The following is a 20,937-nucleotide window of genomic DNA, read 5'->3' as shown; positions in this document are numbered from 1 at the left end:
GTTTTTACCCACATTGCAGCTTGAGGCGATTGTAAATTTTAGAAAGCAAGAATTAATTTACGGAGTATCAAGGCAATCCACGAAGAGACGCCAGCGAAAAAGATAGATATGTGAATAAGACATTTATAGATATAATATAAAAAAGATTGTTTATGCTGGCACAAGCATTTAAAGAATTGATAGCCTATAAATGTCGTTGGAGTACCGATCATTTGTTTTCTTTTAATATATCGGTGTGGTAAACGGTAGATGGGGTTCCCTTTAAATGACTGTTTGCGGCATTCAAGAAATTAATTTGATTACATAAAATCATCGGATATAGAAATAGTTAACATTCTCGTCAACTTCTTTCAAACTGTTCACAAGAGCAATCATCCCTGGGGTGTTAGATTTCAGACTAATACTTTAGGTCTTTTTTATCATTATGCTTACACTTCGACATATACAAGTGTCTCTGGACAGTTTCGGAGCGGATGTCAAAAACGAATATCAAAAGGCGCAGTCATATTCCTCAAAATGACAAAGCGAAAGATACTATTTCATTTTTTTATGTTTTTATTTTCGCATCGTATAAATCATAAAAAAAAACAAGAGTGGCATATGCCTTATGAAATTAGCTGTGTTCGATGTTTCTGGTGTATTAGAGTGCTTTTAACTCATTTATCTCGTAAATGATCGCTACATGTCCCATGTGAAAATATAACCTTTGTACATATACATATGTATTTGACATTGTTTTAAAATTGCCTGATATATGAAAGTTAAGAAATTTATTAATCATGGAGCTGCTGCACCTCCCCGTCTAGATTTTTATCGTTTCATCGATAAGGCGTTTTTATCTATGAGACAGGTGACATGTCTGAAGTTTTTTGTTGAACACGATACGAGATAATTAAAAAGGATATAATCCTGAATAAGAACGTATCATTTATTTTCCATCGTCTTTGAGAGTGTGAACGTACCCCACTTGCGTCGTTGTACAAAACGCCCAAACCCCTAACGCCCGGAAATATCATCCGGTGACGGAGTCGTTTTACGTACTTCTTTTTGTTTACTTCCGGTAAGAAAAACAGTGATGGTTGCAAAAAAGTACATGAGGGAGCGTGATAACGAGCACATAACATTCCTTTTTGTTTGCCTATATATCTAATATCATGGTAAGTTGTATTGGAACGCACACACATTTAAGCTGCGTTGCTGATACTTATGGATAAAGGAATTTAGCATATTCAACTGATAGCAATCTTAGCATGTTAAAAGCTGCAGCTGTCAATACTTATCGGACAGTCCCGACATTTTTACCTTCAAAGAACTCAGCGAAAAATCTTTGAGCTATTAGTATACTTTTTTAAAATGGAAACTTTTTGATAAATATTAGGTGTACATTTGTTGCGCAAGGGGCAACCGGAGCTGATAGACTCCTAAATAGGCCGAAGTATGAGAACAACGTATCAAAATTCAGGATGAAATACTGTAAACCAGATGGCTTTATGGCTTCCCTCTACAAAATGTCTTATAAATAACGACTACAGGACACTTATGCCACAATTTTGACGAGTCCTTACTCTGAACTCGAAGTTCTGTGAGTTCCACAGGAAAAGCACGAATGCTTAACTAAAATATTTGAGTCCCCAATGTTCACTAGGTCATATATATGATATACACAGTGATGTGAACTTGTGTGAATCTATTTGAATTAAGGGAGAAGAATTATAATCTTAACATTTCAACTCTCATGTACAGTCCTTGTACTGGGGAAAAGTGGCATTTAAAGGTTCAGATAAATGTGAAGAGGATTGGGTCTCGGATATCTAAGTTCTGAACTCTTTTTATTCCTGTTGGGCTCATTAAAATTTTCAATTCCTACAAAAAATCTGTCTGTTGATTCAGTGTCCATGTTTTAAAACTTCAGGCAAATAATAAGTAGTTAACATTCTTCTGAATTCACTGTATCCGTTTTCAGGTTGTGACATCTACAATGCCATGAGTAAGAAGCCTCCCAGATCACAGGGCCAGATGGACCTGGTGCCCCCTATACGGTCCTTGTTGGAGAAGGGTGTTCCCAGCATCCCTGCCCTGGACACCTACATAGGGGACTTGGACACCAAGTTAGAAGATAACACTAGAAAGTAAGAGTCTATAACAGAGGCAGCCCTCACCAGAAGTATTTTTTCTACAGAGATAGAACCTATCAGTCAGTGATCCAAGGATTGATTTAAGAAGTGATAGAGTAGAGTTTGAATTGGGGACTTGATGTAAAATTGTACACTGGAAAAATACCAAAAACATAACAGACTAGAAGGAAAGCCTGTTTCTTGAGGTCTCGCATTAACAGGTTTGGGCTTATGAATGAACTTGTTCTTTTTATTGAATTTTCCAGCATTTTTGTGACCAAGCAACCATTCATCAATGTAATATTTATATTCAACCTATTGAAAATTATGAATTAGTTATTTGTGATTTTGTCAATAATATTTTACATTTTATATAACACTTAACTTCATTAATGAATGCATCTTATTTGATGCAATAAACAGAAATGTAATTAAGAATGTGTTTTTACATTAATAATGTGTCATTTGCTTTGTTTATATGTGGGTTTATTTGTTCTACTTGAATAATGTGTGTGTTTGTGTATATACACATGTATATATATTGTTTGTTGCAGCTTAGACAGATGTGTACAAGATATTCTCAACACTGTCAACAAACTACCAGGCAACAGAGAATGGGATGATCCAAGAGATGCTATCGCAAACATGATTGCAGCCAACATGCTAGAGAAAGATTCATGTTATGACCCAGAACCAGAAGATGTTCATACAATACTAAGTCATATTGTAAGATTTATTATAAAATTGTAATTACAACTAATCATGGTGTGATGTTTGTAAATCATTATTCAGATAGAAGAATAAAATTATGATACCTTGTATTTATACATTATTTTGATGTATTTTATGGACTAATTATTTTTGACTTCTTGTAAAATGATACAACACTTATGGTGTGGTATTTTTAAACTGAAAGTATGAGAAATTGAAACAACATTAATTTTCCCTAAATTATTTCTTATTTAATAATGAACACTTCAAAAGTTCCCTTAATCCTGTTGTGAAACATTTTTATTCCATGGTTATTATTAACAAGTTATCTTTAAAAGCAAATAATTCTTTATCACAGAAAAAAAACTATTCATATCATTTTTAAAATTTTTTTTATATCAAATCATTTTAATTTTGCAACAGAGTGGTTTCTTGATGCGGCAGATGGTTGTATTATTAACTTTCAAAAAATATTTGTGAACCAATGAATTATATCAATAAATTTTGTTTATTATTTAAAATTATTTGGTTAAAACTTTACAGAGTGGTATGTTGGAGCAGCACCCTGGTTGTGAGGAGTCAATACTACAAGAGTTACTGTCCTTGTCCTCCTCTGAGGGCCTGTCTCTCCCTCACACCAGCAGGCCTCGCGGGACAGATCCAATGGCCTCTATGGCTTCTCTTAACATTGCCACAGACAACTGTGAGGAAAACATCAGTCAGCAATGGGATAGAATAGCATTGCACCTACGCAGATATTTCACAGATCGTCTTACAAAGCTTCCAATCGACAGCCAAAAGCAAGTAGTGGATTTGTATGAAAACAAACGCATGGAATATATCCAGAGTTTGTCCACACTGTACCCTTCAGAAGATGTGCTCATTAAATATCAGACATTGAGATCACAGCAGCTGGACCACTGTTTCCATACTCTCCTTCCTGATGCAGATTCAGAGTCATATAATTCTGTGGCTGTGACAAAAAATTGTAGAGAACTGGCGGATATCATTTTAAAGATGATTGATGAAGATTTTGTTATTTTCAATTCTGGTGTGTTCAAAAAGTCATTTAATATAGCACGCGCCATGCATGACATGTACCTAGAAAAATTTTCAGATGAAATGTCTGCACTTGTTGAAGACATTTGGGAAGAAATTGAAGAAATTATTCACAAGCAGCCCCCTCAATCTTCCAGTGACCACAGTCATTTAGGAAAAAGTAATAACAAACTTGGAAAAAAGGAGAAAGCCCACAGTCTGGAGTCTGTATCGTCGACTAACCCTGATGATGAAGAAGTCTCAACTTTTAGTCTGCCAAGAGATTACATAGAGTCCATACTCAATGTGGTCACTGCTGTACTTCACATTGAGGAACATGTAGAAAGTTTACTAAAGTGTGCTGCATGGGATAATGCAGGAATCTCAAGCAAAAAAGTCAAGAGAAAGGGCAGTCTAAGAGGTAAGTCTTTACATGCATTAATGTCATATATCTCCCCCTTTTTCCTTATTGCCATAACTAGGATATTTGAGTCTTGAACTCAAGCTTTTTCTGTGGAATTTACTTTTTCTCATAGAAATGAGATTCATCAAAAGTTTGGAAATGGTGTTCTGGACTTGCTTGAAACAATTCTACATAAAAACTGTTATTTGTACAGGTCATTTCTCAAATCTTGTTAAAATCTTTGAGAGTTTTCAGAGAATATACTGCAAATGTTGTGCTTTTTCATTGGTTCAAATTTTTGTGGTTTTATCAAAAGCTTGATAAAAGGAATGTATTTTTCAAAGAAGTTAATGAATTGAACTCTTTTTGTGGGTAACTTTGTTTTCAAGGTACATTCTTTTGCTGTTTGGTTTCATCTTCAAAAAAAGAGAGAACTATAGAACTTTTTGAAAATAATAAACTGTATGCAAGTAGCATTTAATTCCCTTTTATCATTATTTGAATTTTGAACAATTTACAAATAAGAACTTTGATCAATTTTGAAAATCTTTGCTACTAGTAAAATATCTCTTCCATTTCTGAATTCAGGTGTTCTGAAGACAAGCTCCAGTCCTGAACCAGTACGTCGACCTGTTAGCTTCAGCGGCCATGCTGATGATGTCTCCTTCACAGACAGCTTCTCATCATTTGGCTCTTCATTGTCAGCTCTCACAGACAACATGCCTGCCCCGAAAGGTATGTGAAATTTAATTCTCTCGTCTCAGGAATGAACAGCAGATGTTTATAAATCATAATCAGTACCTTCATCAGATGAAAGATTAATATGCAATGTTTTAGTGGCAAGGTTTTGAAGAAAGGGTAACCTTAATATCAGCTCTCTAGGGGTGGTACGTTGTGATCACCAAACATACATATGGAAGATTCTGTATGATTTCCTGATGATGTATACATCATTTTATATACCAAGATTGTAGTGCAGCTGAAGTCCAGTCGATTGATGACCATCTTGTGCACTTTTATAAGTCAGTGCTAAAATCTTCTTACTGGTCATTGGTCTGATGAAAGTGATGAAGGTACCTTGCAAAACATACAGAGATTGTATAAAACATTTTTGATATTTTAATCACCATCTTCTATACAATAACTTCTGATGTTTTTTTGGCCCATTATAAAGTGCCTTCGGTGTTCATGGGATGAAGGGATTATCAAGGCACAAAAATTTGCACCACTGCTCTCGATTTAACTTTATAACTTTGTATTTGCTTTATGCTCTTTGAGGCAGATTGCCACAAAAATTTGACAATGCACTTGTGCGTACTGTCATTATTACTTCATTGATCATTCATATATGTACATGTATACATGTATATATTTTCTTATCTGAAGAAAACATTTTAACGTGTCAAGAATAATATTTGATTCTCCCTACATTACAGACAACATGCCTTTATGGCTATGTATGTAAGATATAATTCTTAACTACAGTAGAAAAACTCATCTTTGCTGTGACAAAAGAATCCATAGTAAACATAATGTATGCTACTACTGTACTACTGTTTTTGTAAACATTTGAAATTGTCAGATTTTTTAATTGAATTTGATAAATTTCTTATTGTTGCTATAGACTTGATAAAAAGTTCAATAAAATGTATCATTTCATACATTAAATCATCAATCTGGGTATGATTTACATTTTCTGAGAAAACAGTTTTGGCAGAAGATACATGCATTCAAACCATGTTATCTTAAGCCCTTACCTAACTGTACACAAAACATTCAAACTCACTTAAACCAAATACTCATTTATCTTAAAGTTTCCCCATGGTCCCGCCGAGGTTGAGATAACAAGGTTTGAGTATATATAAAGTAATAATAATAAAGAAAGCATTTATTGATAAACACAGTGCCATTCAACAAAAAAATACTCACTGGTAGCTCACAGCTAACAAATTGATGCCTTCTTTAGCCCTTTCTGTGGACAGTAAGGAGCTTAGGACTTATGCAGTAAGATTCAGTCATAAAGCTCTAAAGACTGTGTTGAGGTGTTTAATATTATGAAAAAATCTATCATCAGTTGGTGAAGAAATAAAGACAGTACAAATATGGCTTGTTGTTTACAGTTGTGGAGAAAGCGCGAGCAGAGGAGAGACTAAGATGGGAATGGAAACTCATGTTCAAAAAGATTGCTAAGGATTTATCACAATGTGTTGACAAGCAGATACGCAACCTCCTGAAGACTACACTGGACAAGGAGTTGAAGGACTGGATAGAACTTCATGTCCTGCAGACAGAGATGGTTAGAGAGGACATGTGGGGAGGAAAGCTGGACTATCCCAAGTCTATCACAAAGGTAGGGAATTCTGTTGATTAAGTATCTGAATTCTATTATTAAGATCGAAAAGAAATATGGACTATCCCAAGTCTGCCACAGTGGAATGGGGGAAGCAGCTGGACTATCTCAAGTATATAACTAAAGAAGGGAGGGAATCTGGACTATTCCAAGTGTTCAAGTTAGTCACAAAAGTAGGGAGGCAAGTTATACTATCCCAAATCTATCAAAAATCTTTAAAGAGGAGTGCTGAACTATTAAATGGTCTGTCTCAGTGGTAAGGAGGGAAGCTGGGCTATCCTAAGTCTCTCACAAAGGGAGGGAAGGAAGCTTAAGTGAACAAAATAACTACAGTTTTGAGGGAATCGGGATCTGATATCTCTGCTATTGAGCAAGACAAAAGTACTTTTAACTTGTTTTGGACTAGTATGTTCTGTTTGCTTTTACAGTCTGTGCTGGACTTCATGAATGAGTTGGATTTTCTGTTGCCTTTTGCTAAGGCAGGATCTGACAGTGTACTTCATTGCGTAAGGACTGCTTTTGTGGACTCGACTAATCTGTGTTTACAGAACTTCCATGTACATCTCACAAAGGTAAGAAAGCTATATTACACACTCTAGAGAATATCAGTTAATTGGGCAGTAAATATTGTTGATATCTCCAAATGAGAATCTTACTTTTGGATTATGTCAGTTGAAATTTGATTGCTATTGCTTGAGAACAATTTTTAAATCAACTAATTCCTTCCTTCTGGAAAATCAACAAGAATGCTGTTGTCCTGTGTTCAAATAACTAGTTTTTTTCTGAAGAGAAATTTTAACACTGCTAGTAATTATCAATATATGCTTTAAGATTTTATTTGTGGTCTTTCAGTTGAGTGGCGACATCCCACGGAATGCTCCCATGAAGAGTTTATATGCTATTCTATCCAGTGCTGCTTACATCAGGAATCATCTGTATCACTACGAGTCAGTGCTTAGTCCTGAGGATAGCAGGTACCTCTATCACAATATCTCAAATCACTGGATTTTATCCTTGTGGCATATTTTGCATAAAATGGCATAATTTTGATTCAAGAATACAAAACATAATTTAGAATATGTCCTTTCATTTTTTGTGTTGGAATGTCATCACTGGAACTTATATTGGTGGAAGATTCAGAAATGTTCACAATTTTCTAAATACATTTGCAGAATCTTCCACAGATATACAGTTGAAATGTCTTGTTGACGTATAAATGGTTTTTGTGTATACTTTTGGTGACGTATAAATGGTTTTTGTGTATACTTTTGTTGACGTATAAATGGTTTTTGTGTATACTTTTGGTGACAATGAAATCCTGTACATTTGTTGACATTGAAAGATTTTGTTTAATTTATTGACATTTAGATGATGTTTTATATTTTTGTAGACAATCAGATGTTGTATGTTGTTTTGTTGATAGTAAAAAGGTTTTCTCAGTGCTGTATAAGCAGTATGAGGAACTGGTGGAGGCCCTGAGTAAGCTCACCACAGAAATCCATAATAACTTCATGGCCACCAGTATCCTACATGATACTGAGAGCAACAACTGGGCTGACACCAAAGAGTTCTTTGAGGTAATTGAACAAGAGTTACTGATACAGGGTATAAGAGTGCCATTTTCATGAAACTCTGATGATAAAGTCTCTGCATTTTGCTGGGTTCAAATATAGAATGCTCATTTCTCATGCTTAAGAATGAAAGTTTTTCCACCTTTTTTGTTTTGCAAGTATAGTATAGTGGTTATTTTGTATCTCATTAACATATTGGTTTGAAAATTTCTTCAGAACTTGATCCCAAGTTGGAGGGGATATTAGGATGTTACCATTCATGTACATACAGACATCTTTACATCTACATACACACATCTTTATGTGTACATGTACATCACATGTACATATGTGCGCAAATTTGTTAGTTCTCTAGCTGTTTTATTCCCATATGAATTTTGTTACTTCACACATTTAGAAAGGACCATAATATCTTATACATTTAAATTACAGTGTTATAGGGTCAAGGTCAGCTTTACTATTTTTAGAAAATCCTTGACAGCCTTCATTCTTTGTAGGGTTTTGATCTAACTTCACACACCTTTAAAGGACTTGTTCATGTTGTTGGGTCAATTTCACTGTCACTACTTTTAGATGATCCTTGATGATTTCATACACTGGGCTATTTTTTATTGCCTATCTATTAATGTTGAACCTAAATGTAATTTATATCATTTCTGATGTCTTGTTCTCGCTAATATTAGAATTATATAATGTGTTATTTTGGTTTGTAGGGAGAGCGCTGTTCCTTTACCATACAGATGTGGAATTACCATATGCGTGGTCTGCACCATGATGCCTGGTTGATGTGTCCTCCACGTCTTGGGCAGCGAATTTACAGTAAAGTCTTACATGAATCTGTACATATCCTCACCAAGAGATACGCTCATGCCAAACCATCCTACAGGCGTACAGAACAGTACAGGTAGGTACATGCCTAGTGTTACTTGATGGTTTACTTTCAAGAATCTGCATGATTAGCTATCGGACATTTCATTCTCGTATGAATACCTCAGTCATACATGATTATTCCCTGTCTGTTTATCAGGTTTCTGAAATTGCCAATGTTCTATACTGTCATGGTTGTGTCCAAGGTCAAGACACTATATCTCAATCACTCTGAGTGGCATGTAATGTGCCTCTTATATGTTGTTCTCTGAGGTAGCTACCAGCTATCCCAAAAAAAATCAACCTCAAAATGACTGGCTGCTGATGGGATGGTAAACCCAATGAAAAAATATGATAGAAAATAAAACATTTCTGAATTTGAATGCTTTGAATGGTAGAAATCCACTCTACAATAATTGTGTTATTTCCTGCTTCCTGTAGAGTTGTTACCTTTTAATACTTTTTTTACCGCTAAAGTTTTGCAAGAAATTGGAAATGTGGATTGCTTTTAATTTTGTTCTTGGTTTTTTGCAATTGGGAAAAGACTAAAAAAATAACAAAAAATTGATAACATTAGAGAAGAGAAGAAAGAATGTATGGAACAAGAAAATCAATTTTTGATGACGAAGAGACCTGTTTTTATGCAGAACGGATGTGCTGTCTATACTGTTGTGTATGGGAGAGCTCCTATTGCCAGCCTGTAGTTCTGTTTCTATGTATCTGGATGTTGGTCACTCACAGCTCCCACACTATCTCATACAGAACTTTTGTTCTACTCTCCTGGCCAGTGTAGCCATCGTCACCTCTCCCTTGGACATCTTGTACAAGTAAGTGATGAGATAGAGAAATGGAAAATGATGAAACTTTGTCTAAAGCATATGTGTAGAAAGTATAAGTCTTTCCAATTGTGTTTACATATGATATCCACTATGAGCATGTACCAGATGTTGTAGCTTGCATAGAAACAATTACTAAATTTCTAGCAGAAAATCCTTCACATAATACTGTTACCAAGAAATACTGTTGTATAAAGGTGATATTGGTTTGTGTAAATCTGTCAAAGTATAGTTGTAGCTCTAACTCTAATTTTTTTCGGACATGTCCATAGATGTAGAAACTCACAGACTGCGTTCTCAGTCTGCAGTCAAGATGGCTGAAGATATATTTGTTTATAATGGCATAATAATTTTGTAGTTTTTGATAGTTTCAGCAATGTCGTAGCTTTGAAGGGATTTTATAGTTTGTAACGACTCAAGCAATTTCTTCGCTTTTATTGGTTTATCAATTTTGTGTGTTACAGAGTTTTTAAGAGAGGGTTCTATGAGCGCTCTGACAAACAGACATCAGAGATTGTCTCACCAGTAGAAGACGTCCCAGGATCAAACACTGACTGGTTGTCATGGATACAACCAACTATTTTCGAGGCTGGTCACAAGCAGTGAGTGTCACTTCATGAAGGCACTTTTTATACAGTCACTATCATGAAAAAACTTAAGAGTATTCTCCTTTTCAAGACCAAATTCTCAAGACAAGAGTCTAAATTCTGACAAGATGCATCTGTTTTAAATGATTGAGTTATTATACATTGAATGCCTAATTTTTGTAAAAGCTAAGCCATTTAGGGCAAAGTACTTGCTTACCTAAGATTCATCAATAAGGAATATATTTTGCTATGACTTAATTTGATGGCAGCAGAAACTTGATCTTGGTGCTTATTTTATGATTACAGCTACGATGACATGCAGACAACCACAGCACTTTACATCCAGTGCAAGCTTCTTCTGAGTCAGCCAGAGATTGACTGGGCAATGATAGTCAAGGTACTGTTACTCTGAGTGAAAGAAGACAAGAGGACAGGTTTTTTAACTCATATTTTTTTCTCTGGCTGCATGTGACATTGATTGGGGCACATCTTCTCTACACTACAATTTAACCATTTTATATATGGTTATCTCTTTGTGTGATAAAATGTTGCACAGTGAATTAATGTTTATTGCTTCACAATAAACAGAATTATGACCCTTTGTTCAGTTCTGATTTCAGAATTTGTATTTTACTCTGCCATGTGGTTTGTGTGTATATGTGAACCAAGAAAACAATAACTTTTTAATTTATTGCCAGATGATAGGAAATTGAATGCAACAATAGAAACCATTCAGTTAATTATATGTTCTAATCGTTTTTCAGGCATTGGTGATGAAGAATTTCACCCTCCCAATTCTCTTCCTGACACAAAGTGTTCTCAATCCATATAAAAACTCCCACAATTCACCAAGAAAGGAAGTGACCTCAAATGTTGCAGCCTTGACCTCTGACCCAGATGTCAAACAACTTTTTAATTCCATTGTCAGTGTTCTTTCCACGTGCTCCCAGCATTTCCCAGATGCTGTTGCTAAAGCAATTGTTCCTGTGATTGACAGGTATGTCTCCTAAAACTCTGGACAATAGCGTTAGATTTCTTAAGTGGAATGAGAAGCATGGTTGAGTTGCTTTGATACTATCAGTTGTATTTGATAACTTTTTAGACATTGATTTTGTTGATCTAGACATAATGTTGGGAACATAACTTTCCTGATAAACTTGTTTTTTTTCTGTAATATATGGAAAATCTGACATGAGTGTCATGATAACCTGGTATATATTAAAGGAGTTCAATAATTTTGATTTATGACATTTTCAGTTCTGTATCAGGTGCAGATTAGTCTACATCTGATCATGTTTTATTCCATTTAACATCATGATTCTCCTTATCATATGTATTTCTGAAAAACCCATAAAATTTCAAAATAAATTTTTCTATATGACAGACTTATTTGACGAAGATGGTGTGTTTTCAACTACTAATCAAATGATGTCATTATGATGTGACTTATTCATGACATCACTGTAGTGTTATTACACATGATTCTTACAATATATTATGACATGGCTGCATATCACACAACTGGCCAGTTAATGTGATCAATATTGATTGGAATTATTTTATCACAGATGTGAACATTGGGTGTATATGGAGACGAAGCATGTGCCAGGACGCGACTTTGATGTATGTATCATAACTGTAGAAACTTAGAAAAAAATGAGATTTATATGGTAAATGTTAACTTGATTTCATCGGATAAAGTAACATGACTATTCTGTTCAATAGATGGATATTTCATTGGTTATTTTCTTAAAAAGTTAATATTTCATTAACTGAATTTTACAGAATATGAATATTTCTTTTCATGAATATTTTATTGAGTGAATAATTCCTGTATACATTTATTACACATACTTTGTTCTGGCATAAACTAATCACAATATATTACATTCACTACTTTACCAGATTTAATTATAAATCTTATAATCAAGTAAAGAAAATCTCAAAGTAGGAAGTCTGATCAGTGTTCCTAATGTTAGAAATGAAGTTGTATTTACATACAGCTTTTGTTTACTTATAGATTCCTGTTTGGATGTATACAATATTTGACCTAATGGAACCATTTGTTCTCAGGTTAGTTTTACATAACTTATTAAAACTATCATTATTTTTTTTAATGAGTTTAGATATGAGATTTTATAAACAGATGCATTTTGTAAATATTTTTAATGTATAATGTATAAGATATCAGAGTCAATACATTTAGATTAAGAAACATGAGATAAGTTGTTGTCCACCATTTTTATTTGGCAGAGTGTTGAAGCCTGTGTTAGAGTATTTGGTTACCAGTGACCGTTCGGGACATCAGATTCGGCCAGTGATGACTGTACTTGCTGAGCTACCCTGTGGTTGTCCTCCACATAATCCCCCACCCACCAAGTCACACAAGTTTGATGGCAAGTAGCTAGTACTCACATATGAACTCCCATCACTGAGTCACACAAGTTTGATGGCAAGTAGCTAGTACTCACATATAATCCCCCACCCACCAAGTCACACAGGTTTGATGGCAAGTAGCTAGTACTCACATATAAAACACCATCCACCAAGTCACACAGGTTTGATGGCAAGTAGCTAGTACTCACATATAAAACACCATCCACCAAGTCACACAGGTTTGATGGCAAGTAGCTAGTACTCACATATAAAACACCATCCACCAAGTCACACAGGTTTGATGGCAAGGAGCTAGTACTCATATATAAACCCTCACCCACTAAGTCCCACAAGTTTGATGGCAAGTAGCTAGTACTCATATATAAACCCCCACCCACCAAGTCACACAGGTTTGATGGCAAGTAGCTAGTACTCACATATAAAACACCATCCACCAAGTCACACAGGTTTGATGGCAAGTAGCTAGTACTCACATATAAAACACCATCCACCAAGTCACACAAGTTTGATAGCAAGAAGCTAGTACTCATATATAATTCCCACCCACCAAGTCCCACAAGTTTGATGGCATGTAGCTAGTACTCATATATAATCCCCCACCCACCAAGTCACACACGTTTGATGGCATGTAGCTAGTACTCATATATAGAAAACCAATTCAAATATATCTCCCACAAAAATAAGTGTTTGACAGTATGTGGTATTTCTTGTTATTTTTTTTAATAGTTATAAAAAATTAGCTTTTAAAGCAACAGATTTACATTGAATGGATTCTGTTGCTTTCAATTTTTTATTATAAATCACAATTTATGAAATTTTAAATAAAATTTTGCACTGAAATAAATATTAGTTTATGTACAAATTCATTATTGTTATAATCTGTTCAAATTGAGTAATATCCAAGTGTTTGAATATTCACATGGTTTCTTATTTCAACAGCAAATAAAGAATTCATTGACGTGTCCTTGCGTACTCTCCTGGGTCAGATGGCAGAGGATGTTTACGTGCTGCCTACTGCTGTGTGTATCCTGATGCGTATGATGCAAGAACAGTGTACACTGAAGGGAATCAAGTCTCCTCACAAATGTGCCAGTCTCAAGGTGGGTTAGGCTTCACAATATTCATAGTTATGGCCTTTGTTTTCTGGAGAATGGTGGGAGAGGTTGGAGGCCTTCACATTGTTTTGCCATGTTTATATCATGATCTCGGAAAAAAAAAATTTATGCAGTCTGTAAACAATTTTTTTTTTCTGGTCGCGCTTTTTCATAATAAATACTGTTACTTTTCAATTTATGGAATAAAGAATTAGAAAAAATTATGATGTTGATAAGTTGACTTAAACTGACTACGTTAACTTTAAACTGAATACTGTTAACATTAAACTCACTACTGTTAACATTTTTGTATTAATTCTATTTAATTGGGCTTTTCGTGCTGACATATGATGGCACTTTTTGCAGTTTCTGTATGGTGTTTTCATAACTAATAATGTTGATATGCCAATTCATCATTGCACTAATTTGCCAACAAGTGATCAGGTCTTTTTCATCACTTGAAGTTTGTGTACAGTAAATCTTGATGTAATTTCTGTTTGTTTTTGTGATATGTTTTGGTTACATGTAAGTTTTTATATTATTTTTATACCAGTATACTTATTATGTTCTGTTGATGTTCAGATTATAGCCACCTGTTTGAAGTGTAAGCTGTCCGACTTCAACTTTATACAGTCTATCACAGGAGTCTCCCTCAGTCAGAACGACAAGGATCAGTTGCTTCTCTTGGCTGACTGTATATACAGCACACTGGTCTACACAAAGTGTGAGTGTCTAGATAAACAAGGTCCAGACTGATGTGTCCAGACTGACAAGTTTTACATCGTATAAATTGTCCAGACTGATATGTCCAGACTAACAAAAATTCCATCACATAAATTGTCCAGACAGATGTGTCCAGACTGACAAAAATTCCATTGTATAAAATGTCCAGACTAACAAGTTTTCCATCGTATAAAATGCCCTGACCAACCAAGTTTCAGTTTACACACCTCATCAGACTGTGGACATGATTTTGTCCAGAGTAAGGAGATTCCATTGTACACATAAATCAAGTGTGTTCTATCTTTAGTCAGTCATAGTAAAAGAAATTTTATTTCACTGATATTAAGAATTAATGTCTCTGTTTCAGCTAAGAGTCAGGGCACTCCACGCTTAGCGGGGAAATTCTGTAAAGAAAACAAGGAATGGATCGTGGAGAAGATCCAGAGCATTGGTAGTTACATCAGCAGCGAGTGAGTAAAACAAAATCTTAATTATTTTAATGTTCATTTCAATTTCTTGTCATTTTCCAGTCATCCCTGTGGGGACTAGATTGGATAATATTTATAGGTATATTGTGTTTATATAAATTTGTTTGTAGGGACTTAAATAAGTAAGTCATCCCTGTGGGGACTAGATAGGATAATATTTATAGGTATATTGTGTTTATATAAATTTGTTTGTAGGGACTTAAATAAGTAAGTCATCCCTGTGGGGACTAGATAGGATAATAAATAAGTAAGTCATCCCTGTGGGGACTAGATAGGATAATAAATAAGTAAGTCATCCCTGTGGGGACTAGATAGGATAATATTTATAGGTATATTGTGTTTATATAAATTTGTTTGTAGGGACTTAAATAAGTAAGTCATCCCTGTGGGGACTAGATAGGATAATAGATAAGTAAGTCATCCCTGTGGGGACTAGATAGGATAATATTTATAGGTATATTGTGTTTATATAAATTTGTTTGTAGGGACTTAAATAAGTAAGTCATCCCTGTGGGGACTAGATAGGATAATATTTATAGGTATATTGTGTTTATATAAATTTGTTTGTAGGGACTTAAACAAGTAAGTCATCCCTGTGGGGACTAGATAGGATAATAGATAAGTAAGTCATCCCTGTGGGGACTAGATAGGATAATATTTATAGGTATATTGTGTTTATATAAATTTGTTTGTAGGGACTTAAACAAGTAAGTCATCCCTGTGGGGACTAGATAGGATAATATTTATAGGTATATTGTGTTTATATAAATTTGTTTGTGGGGATATAAATTAAATAAGTAAGTCATCCCTGTGGGGACTAGATAGGATAATATTTATAGGTATATTGTGTTTATATAAATTTGTTTGTAGGGACTTAAACAAGTAAGTCATCCCTGTGGGGACTAGATAGGATAATAGATAAGTAAGTCATCCCTGTGGGGACTAGATAGGATAATAGATAAGTAAGTCATCCCTGTGGGGACTAGATAGGATAATATTTATAGGTATATTGTGTTTATACAAGTTTGTTTGTGGGGACTTAGATAAGTAAGTGCTGTGATAGCTCATTTGTTATAGCATTTGCCTACACAATCTCAGATGGAGATCCAAGGTGTATTGTTTGTTGTTCACAACTTGTGGCAGTTTGTGTTTCTCAGGAAATGCAGACGAGTTTGTACTGATGTTGTTTTTCCCTGAACAAGATACCTTACTCGCTTTAATCTGGATGGAATGTGATGGGCCTCCTGTATGTTGTTCAGAGAGGAAAACATGCCAACATCCCCAGCAAAAATATCTAACCTATTGAACATTTCATCAGTTTTATATGTTGCTTGTACACACATTTAGTATTGTATTATTATCATGACTGTATATCATTTGTACAGGATATTTGAGACAGATGACAGTAATATCTTGGAGCTGGCCACCAATGAGTTTATGGCGCAGTTGTTTTTATTACTGGCCAGTAACATTCTTGACACAGACACAGGTAACACTTCCTACACTCTTCATTCTCCTGTTAAAGTCTTTCATACCATAAGACTTTTATTCCTAAGATGTAAATGTGAAATGTTAAGCTTGTGAAAAAAGGGGGAAAAATATTGGAAATATGTATCATTATAAGACCCCTACAATATGTATTGAATCATTAAGGAGGGACACCCTACAAATCAAAGATAACAAAGACAACAAATCTACAGGTTTTCCTTTATGTGTAGAAAAATACAAGCTTGAAATAACATAATTTGATGCCATTTTATTGTCCTTTCCCTGCTGTTGCACAAATCAGCAACCTATATTTCTAGGCTAAAGAGGAATTTCTCTTTCAGGTGCTTAGAAATACTAGAAAGATTAAAGTTACTTAGAAATTCTCTACTTCAGCATTTATCTGATCATATTCATTTGTTTCTAGGTCAGAGAGATCTACGTAATATTCACTTCCTCATCACCAATAACTTCTTGTGGCTGGAGCACCACCTTGATATCCAGTATGTGCTGCCCTCTAGTGACAACAAACTTCCTCCTGTGTTCACCACCAACATGAAATCTACAGCACAGAAAGAATTTGACCCAGCAAAGGAGTTTGATCTGATTGGAACTCGAAAGTTTGATCATGTATGACTTTCCTTATATAATATCTGGCTTCTTTATTAACATTTCATGATTTTAGATTTTGAATAACTCATATTTTTAAATAATTCCCGATCAATCCAGATTTTTAACACTATCTGGGTACTTGAGTGGAGAACAAGGCTGCTTAATTTTTACCATTTAATGTAGTCCATCCCTTCAGATTTTACGGGATATTTTAATGGTAGATACATTTACACCACAATACACACATAAAACACATGTTACCTCATTACATTTATTACCAGGGTCACACATAGATACACACTTATGATCTACTGATCCAGATTTTGAAATTTTTAAGGAATTAAACATTTTTTGTCCAGTTAAAAACCTTATAAAACATAATAAATATATAAATGTATTACATGAATATCAAGGGAATGTATAATATAATGCATAGCTGTCCCCTAAAATTTTTGTTATAAAGATATAATTGACAATTTTGTTGTAAAATCTTATCTGTTTTATTGGCAAAACTGTCTTGAAAACCCATGTCTTTTCCATTACATTTCAGCTTTTTTTTTTTCGGATAATTTTCAAAATTTTTCAATTTTTTATTAAGACTTTGACATAAATACATTATGATAAACAAATAAAAAGTATACCTTACTGTCCTTTTTTTGGAAATAATGATAGACTATAAAACTGGTTGAGTTGTGAAATGACTTTATGGCTAATGGACAGTCCTGAGGATTCCGGAGAGCAACATCTGGAAGGCTCTGCACCTTGTTCAGCTCTCGCTTATCCTGATCATCACAGATGTTTCTACCTGTCAATCTGTCTAACAATATTGTAATATGATAATTATTTATCAAAAATTTACACCATTTTTATTTTACAACAGTACATCTAATTTTTGCTTTAAAAAGGAAAAATATGGCCTAACCTCAGAGCAACTTTTTATAACTTTTGTTACCAGTATCTCTATCTGTTTCTTAAGTTCTATTTAGAATCTTACATAAGTATGTCATTAAAAGAAAACAAAAAGAACACTGTTCTGTATTTTTTCAGTTCTGACTGTTAACGTTCTGTAAATTTCCCAGCCTTATTCCTAGGCTTTTTCTTGTGATCAGCTAACATGCTTCAAAATGCTTTGGTAAAATGTAAACTGAAACAGGATACAGATAATGTGATATATAAAACAAAATAGATTACCGGGATCTGGAAAGAGTAACATCACAGAAGGGTCTATCTATGTTAAAGGAATTGTTGAATGTAAATTTAATATAATTCAATTTGTTTTCACATTTTTTCAAAGGAGGCGATCAGAAACTTTCCGATACAGTGGCAGAAGCTTCTCCAGTCTGATCTAGGTCTTAGTGAGTTTGGATTCAGGACACTTCTCTACAATCGACATGAGATGCAAGAAGGAGCTTTCCTTGAGGAAAATGAAAAGAAACCTGTAGAAGTTCTACGATCTGCATATGAAAATGAAGCAAGAGAACTCGGTTGAATGAAGTGTCTGTCAGAATATTACTGCCCAAGTTTGTGGTTGTCTCCTTTTAGTTGTGGTAGATCATCTACGGAGAGAATATTTTTGAACTCTGTGTGATATAGTGCTTCGATAACGCCTCATTTAATGTTAGTTAGTTTGGGAAAGTCTGCTGGCAAAATTATTTACATTACTGTGAAATCATTATTTTCATAGGCTCAATTTTTGTGGTTTTTCAAAAAGTCACTATTTCATTGACATTTGATTTCGTGGATAAAAATAGCTCTATAAATGCATTTAAAATGATTATGACAGTGGGTTGTCATATTAAATCATGGATTGAGAGTACCCACAAAATGAATTAAAATAAATCTCCCACGAAAATTGATTATTTTACAGTATGTACATAGCCATTGTATGTAACCTCTAAAATCTTTAATATAGTGTTATATTTTTTAGAAGTTTTAGTGCCATTCAATATTTAATATTAACACAAATTCAACTTATGATATACATGCTTATGCTGCTGCTTCAATGACTGATCTCATTCATAGAAACACTTAGATCCGATAACAAATTACAAGGATATAGCTGAAATTTTTCAGACATTCTCTCAACATTTCTTCGTCAATCTGGAGTCTATGTGTACAGTCCCAAAATTTTTTCACAGGAAGAAATTGTTGAAGTATCCACATTAACCATGACATTGAAATGAAATTTTGTAAAATTTCTTTTCAGTTACTTTTGCCCTTCTAAATACATATTTATTTGTGAAAGTAGTGATATATCATGCTGTGTAAATGTTGGGTAACAAATACATTTGTTTACATCAATAGATGTTTAGCTATTCAGGTTTATTTCATCACATCTGATACATGTACATTAATTTTTTAATGGAAATATCAAAGACCTGTCTTACAAATGTAGATATTTTATAGTATTTGGTCATTGTTCGGTCTACATGTTACATCTGATGTTCATCAGAGTTCAGTACATGCGATGGAATTGGCCTCTGGTGAGTCTTTGACTCTGTCCATCAGGTAAATTGTTAGAGTTGAGCTGTGTCTCTAGAATGGGCTGGCACAAAGCGTAATGCTACTGGCCTGTGGGGATCTATCCAGGCAGTCATTGGTTTGTTGCTGGCACTCTAGGATTCTCTTATGATACACCAGGTATATCTGTAGATAGAGGACTGGGGAGATTTTATTGAAGGTTATAGCTTCATAAAAGTTTCTTCCATTTCAGAGAAAAAGGAAATGTAATGGAAAATTTAGTCAGCCATCAGATTTCTGCTGACACATTCTTGCTCTGTTCTGGTAAAACAAGACACATGATTATGTAACTCTCCACTTAACATACCAAAGCAATATGAGTACTTTCAGGATACACCTAACATCCGTTATGATAGATAAAGACATTCTCCATTATTGACATAAATAGTACCAAAGAAAATGTAAATTGAAATCAGAAATCAAAAACCTCGTTGATGTTTTTTTGTTTTAGTGTATCTTCACTACAATTTTGTCATTTTACAGGGTTCACTATGACCTAAACAAGTATATATATAAGTTCCCTGTATTTGTTCTGTTATGGTTTACCACTTATACCTATTTATAGGTATTCCATTTATAGACATATATTTATTTATAGATATAAACCACACCTGTTTAGATATAGATACAATCTTAATATAGCTGAACAGTATCTATTTATAGATATAATTCCACATGTTGTCCACCATTTCTATGTATTGGCAATGCTTCTGGTCAGTGCTAGATTTTTTTCTCCGAAATATTTAATCTGGATGACCATGAACATCACCAGGTTTTGTCATTTAAATAATCATCTTTCCCATAATCCATTTTAATTTAACGTCTATAAATGGAATTTCACTTATTTCATTAACCTCCAGCATACTGTAAACATACTTATTTTGACACCAAATTTGGCGTAGAGTCAGTTGTAAACAAATAATCTCAATGATGAATTAATGCATTAGCGATGATTGCTATATTAATTACATCAAATTAAACTGCAATTAGCAGGATCAGTTTTTAGCATAATATCTCTATTGGAAAAGGGGTTAAAATAGATAACTGGTAAAAAATATGTATGTTTACATTATACTGTATTGTCATTACTTACTAAATCCCATATAGATATGTTTTTACTTACCTGTGTATTATATCTATA

The 20,937-nt window shown here is 34.1% G+C and overlaps 1 protein-coding gene across 1 annotated transcript; it reads left to right on the top strand.

The window, feature by feature from the left end:
- Positions 1-1,122: 1,122 nt before the first annotated feature.
- LOC132543098 (uncharacterized protein KIAA0825-like) lies at positions 1,123-20,311 on the top strand. Its single transcript, XM_060206554.1, has 24 exons — positions 1,123-1,157; positions 1,964-2,129; positions 2,669-2,840; positions 3,369-4,029; positions 4,075-4,284; positions 4,855-5,001; positions 6,387-6,616; positions 7,045-7,188; positions 7,469-7,590; positions 8,040-8,193; positions 8,901-9,091; positions 9,702-9,881; positions 10,355-10,492; positions 10,784-10,874; positions 11,242-11,474; positions 12,046-12,100; positions 12,498-12,550; positions 12,731-12,873; positions 13,814-13,974; positions 14,551-14,692; positions 15,059-15,161; positions 16,565-16,668; positions 17,092-17,294; positions 18,571-20,311. The coding sequence occupies exons 2-24, from the start codon at positions 1,984-1,986 to the stop codon at positions 18,763-18,765; spliced, it is 3,978 nt and encodes a 1,325-aa protein (XP_060062537.1). The 5' UTR covers positions 1,123-1,157; positions 1,964-1,983; the 3' UTR covers positions 18,766-20,311.
- The last annotated feature ends 626 nt before the right edge of the window (positions 20,312-20,937 follow it).

The sequence above is a fragment of the Ylistrum balloti genome, unplaced genomic scaffold (assembly GCF_031769215.1).
Source record: "Ylistrum balloti isolate Yb309-2 unplaced genomic scaffold, AGI_CSIRO_Ybal_v1 Utg369740, whole genome shotgun sequence".
NCBI lineage: Eukaryota > Metazoa > Mollusca > Bivalvia > Pectinida > Pectinidae > Ylistrum > Ylistrum balloti.
Note: the sequence above shows the minus strand (reverse complement) of the source record. Positions and strands in the feature narration are given on the sequence as shown.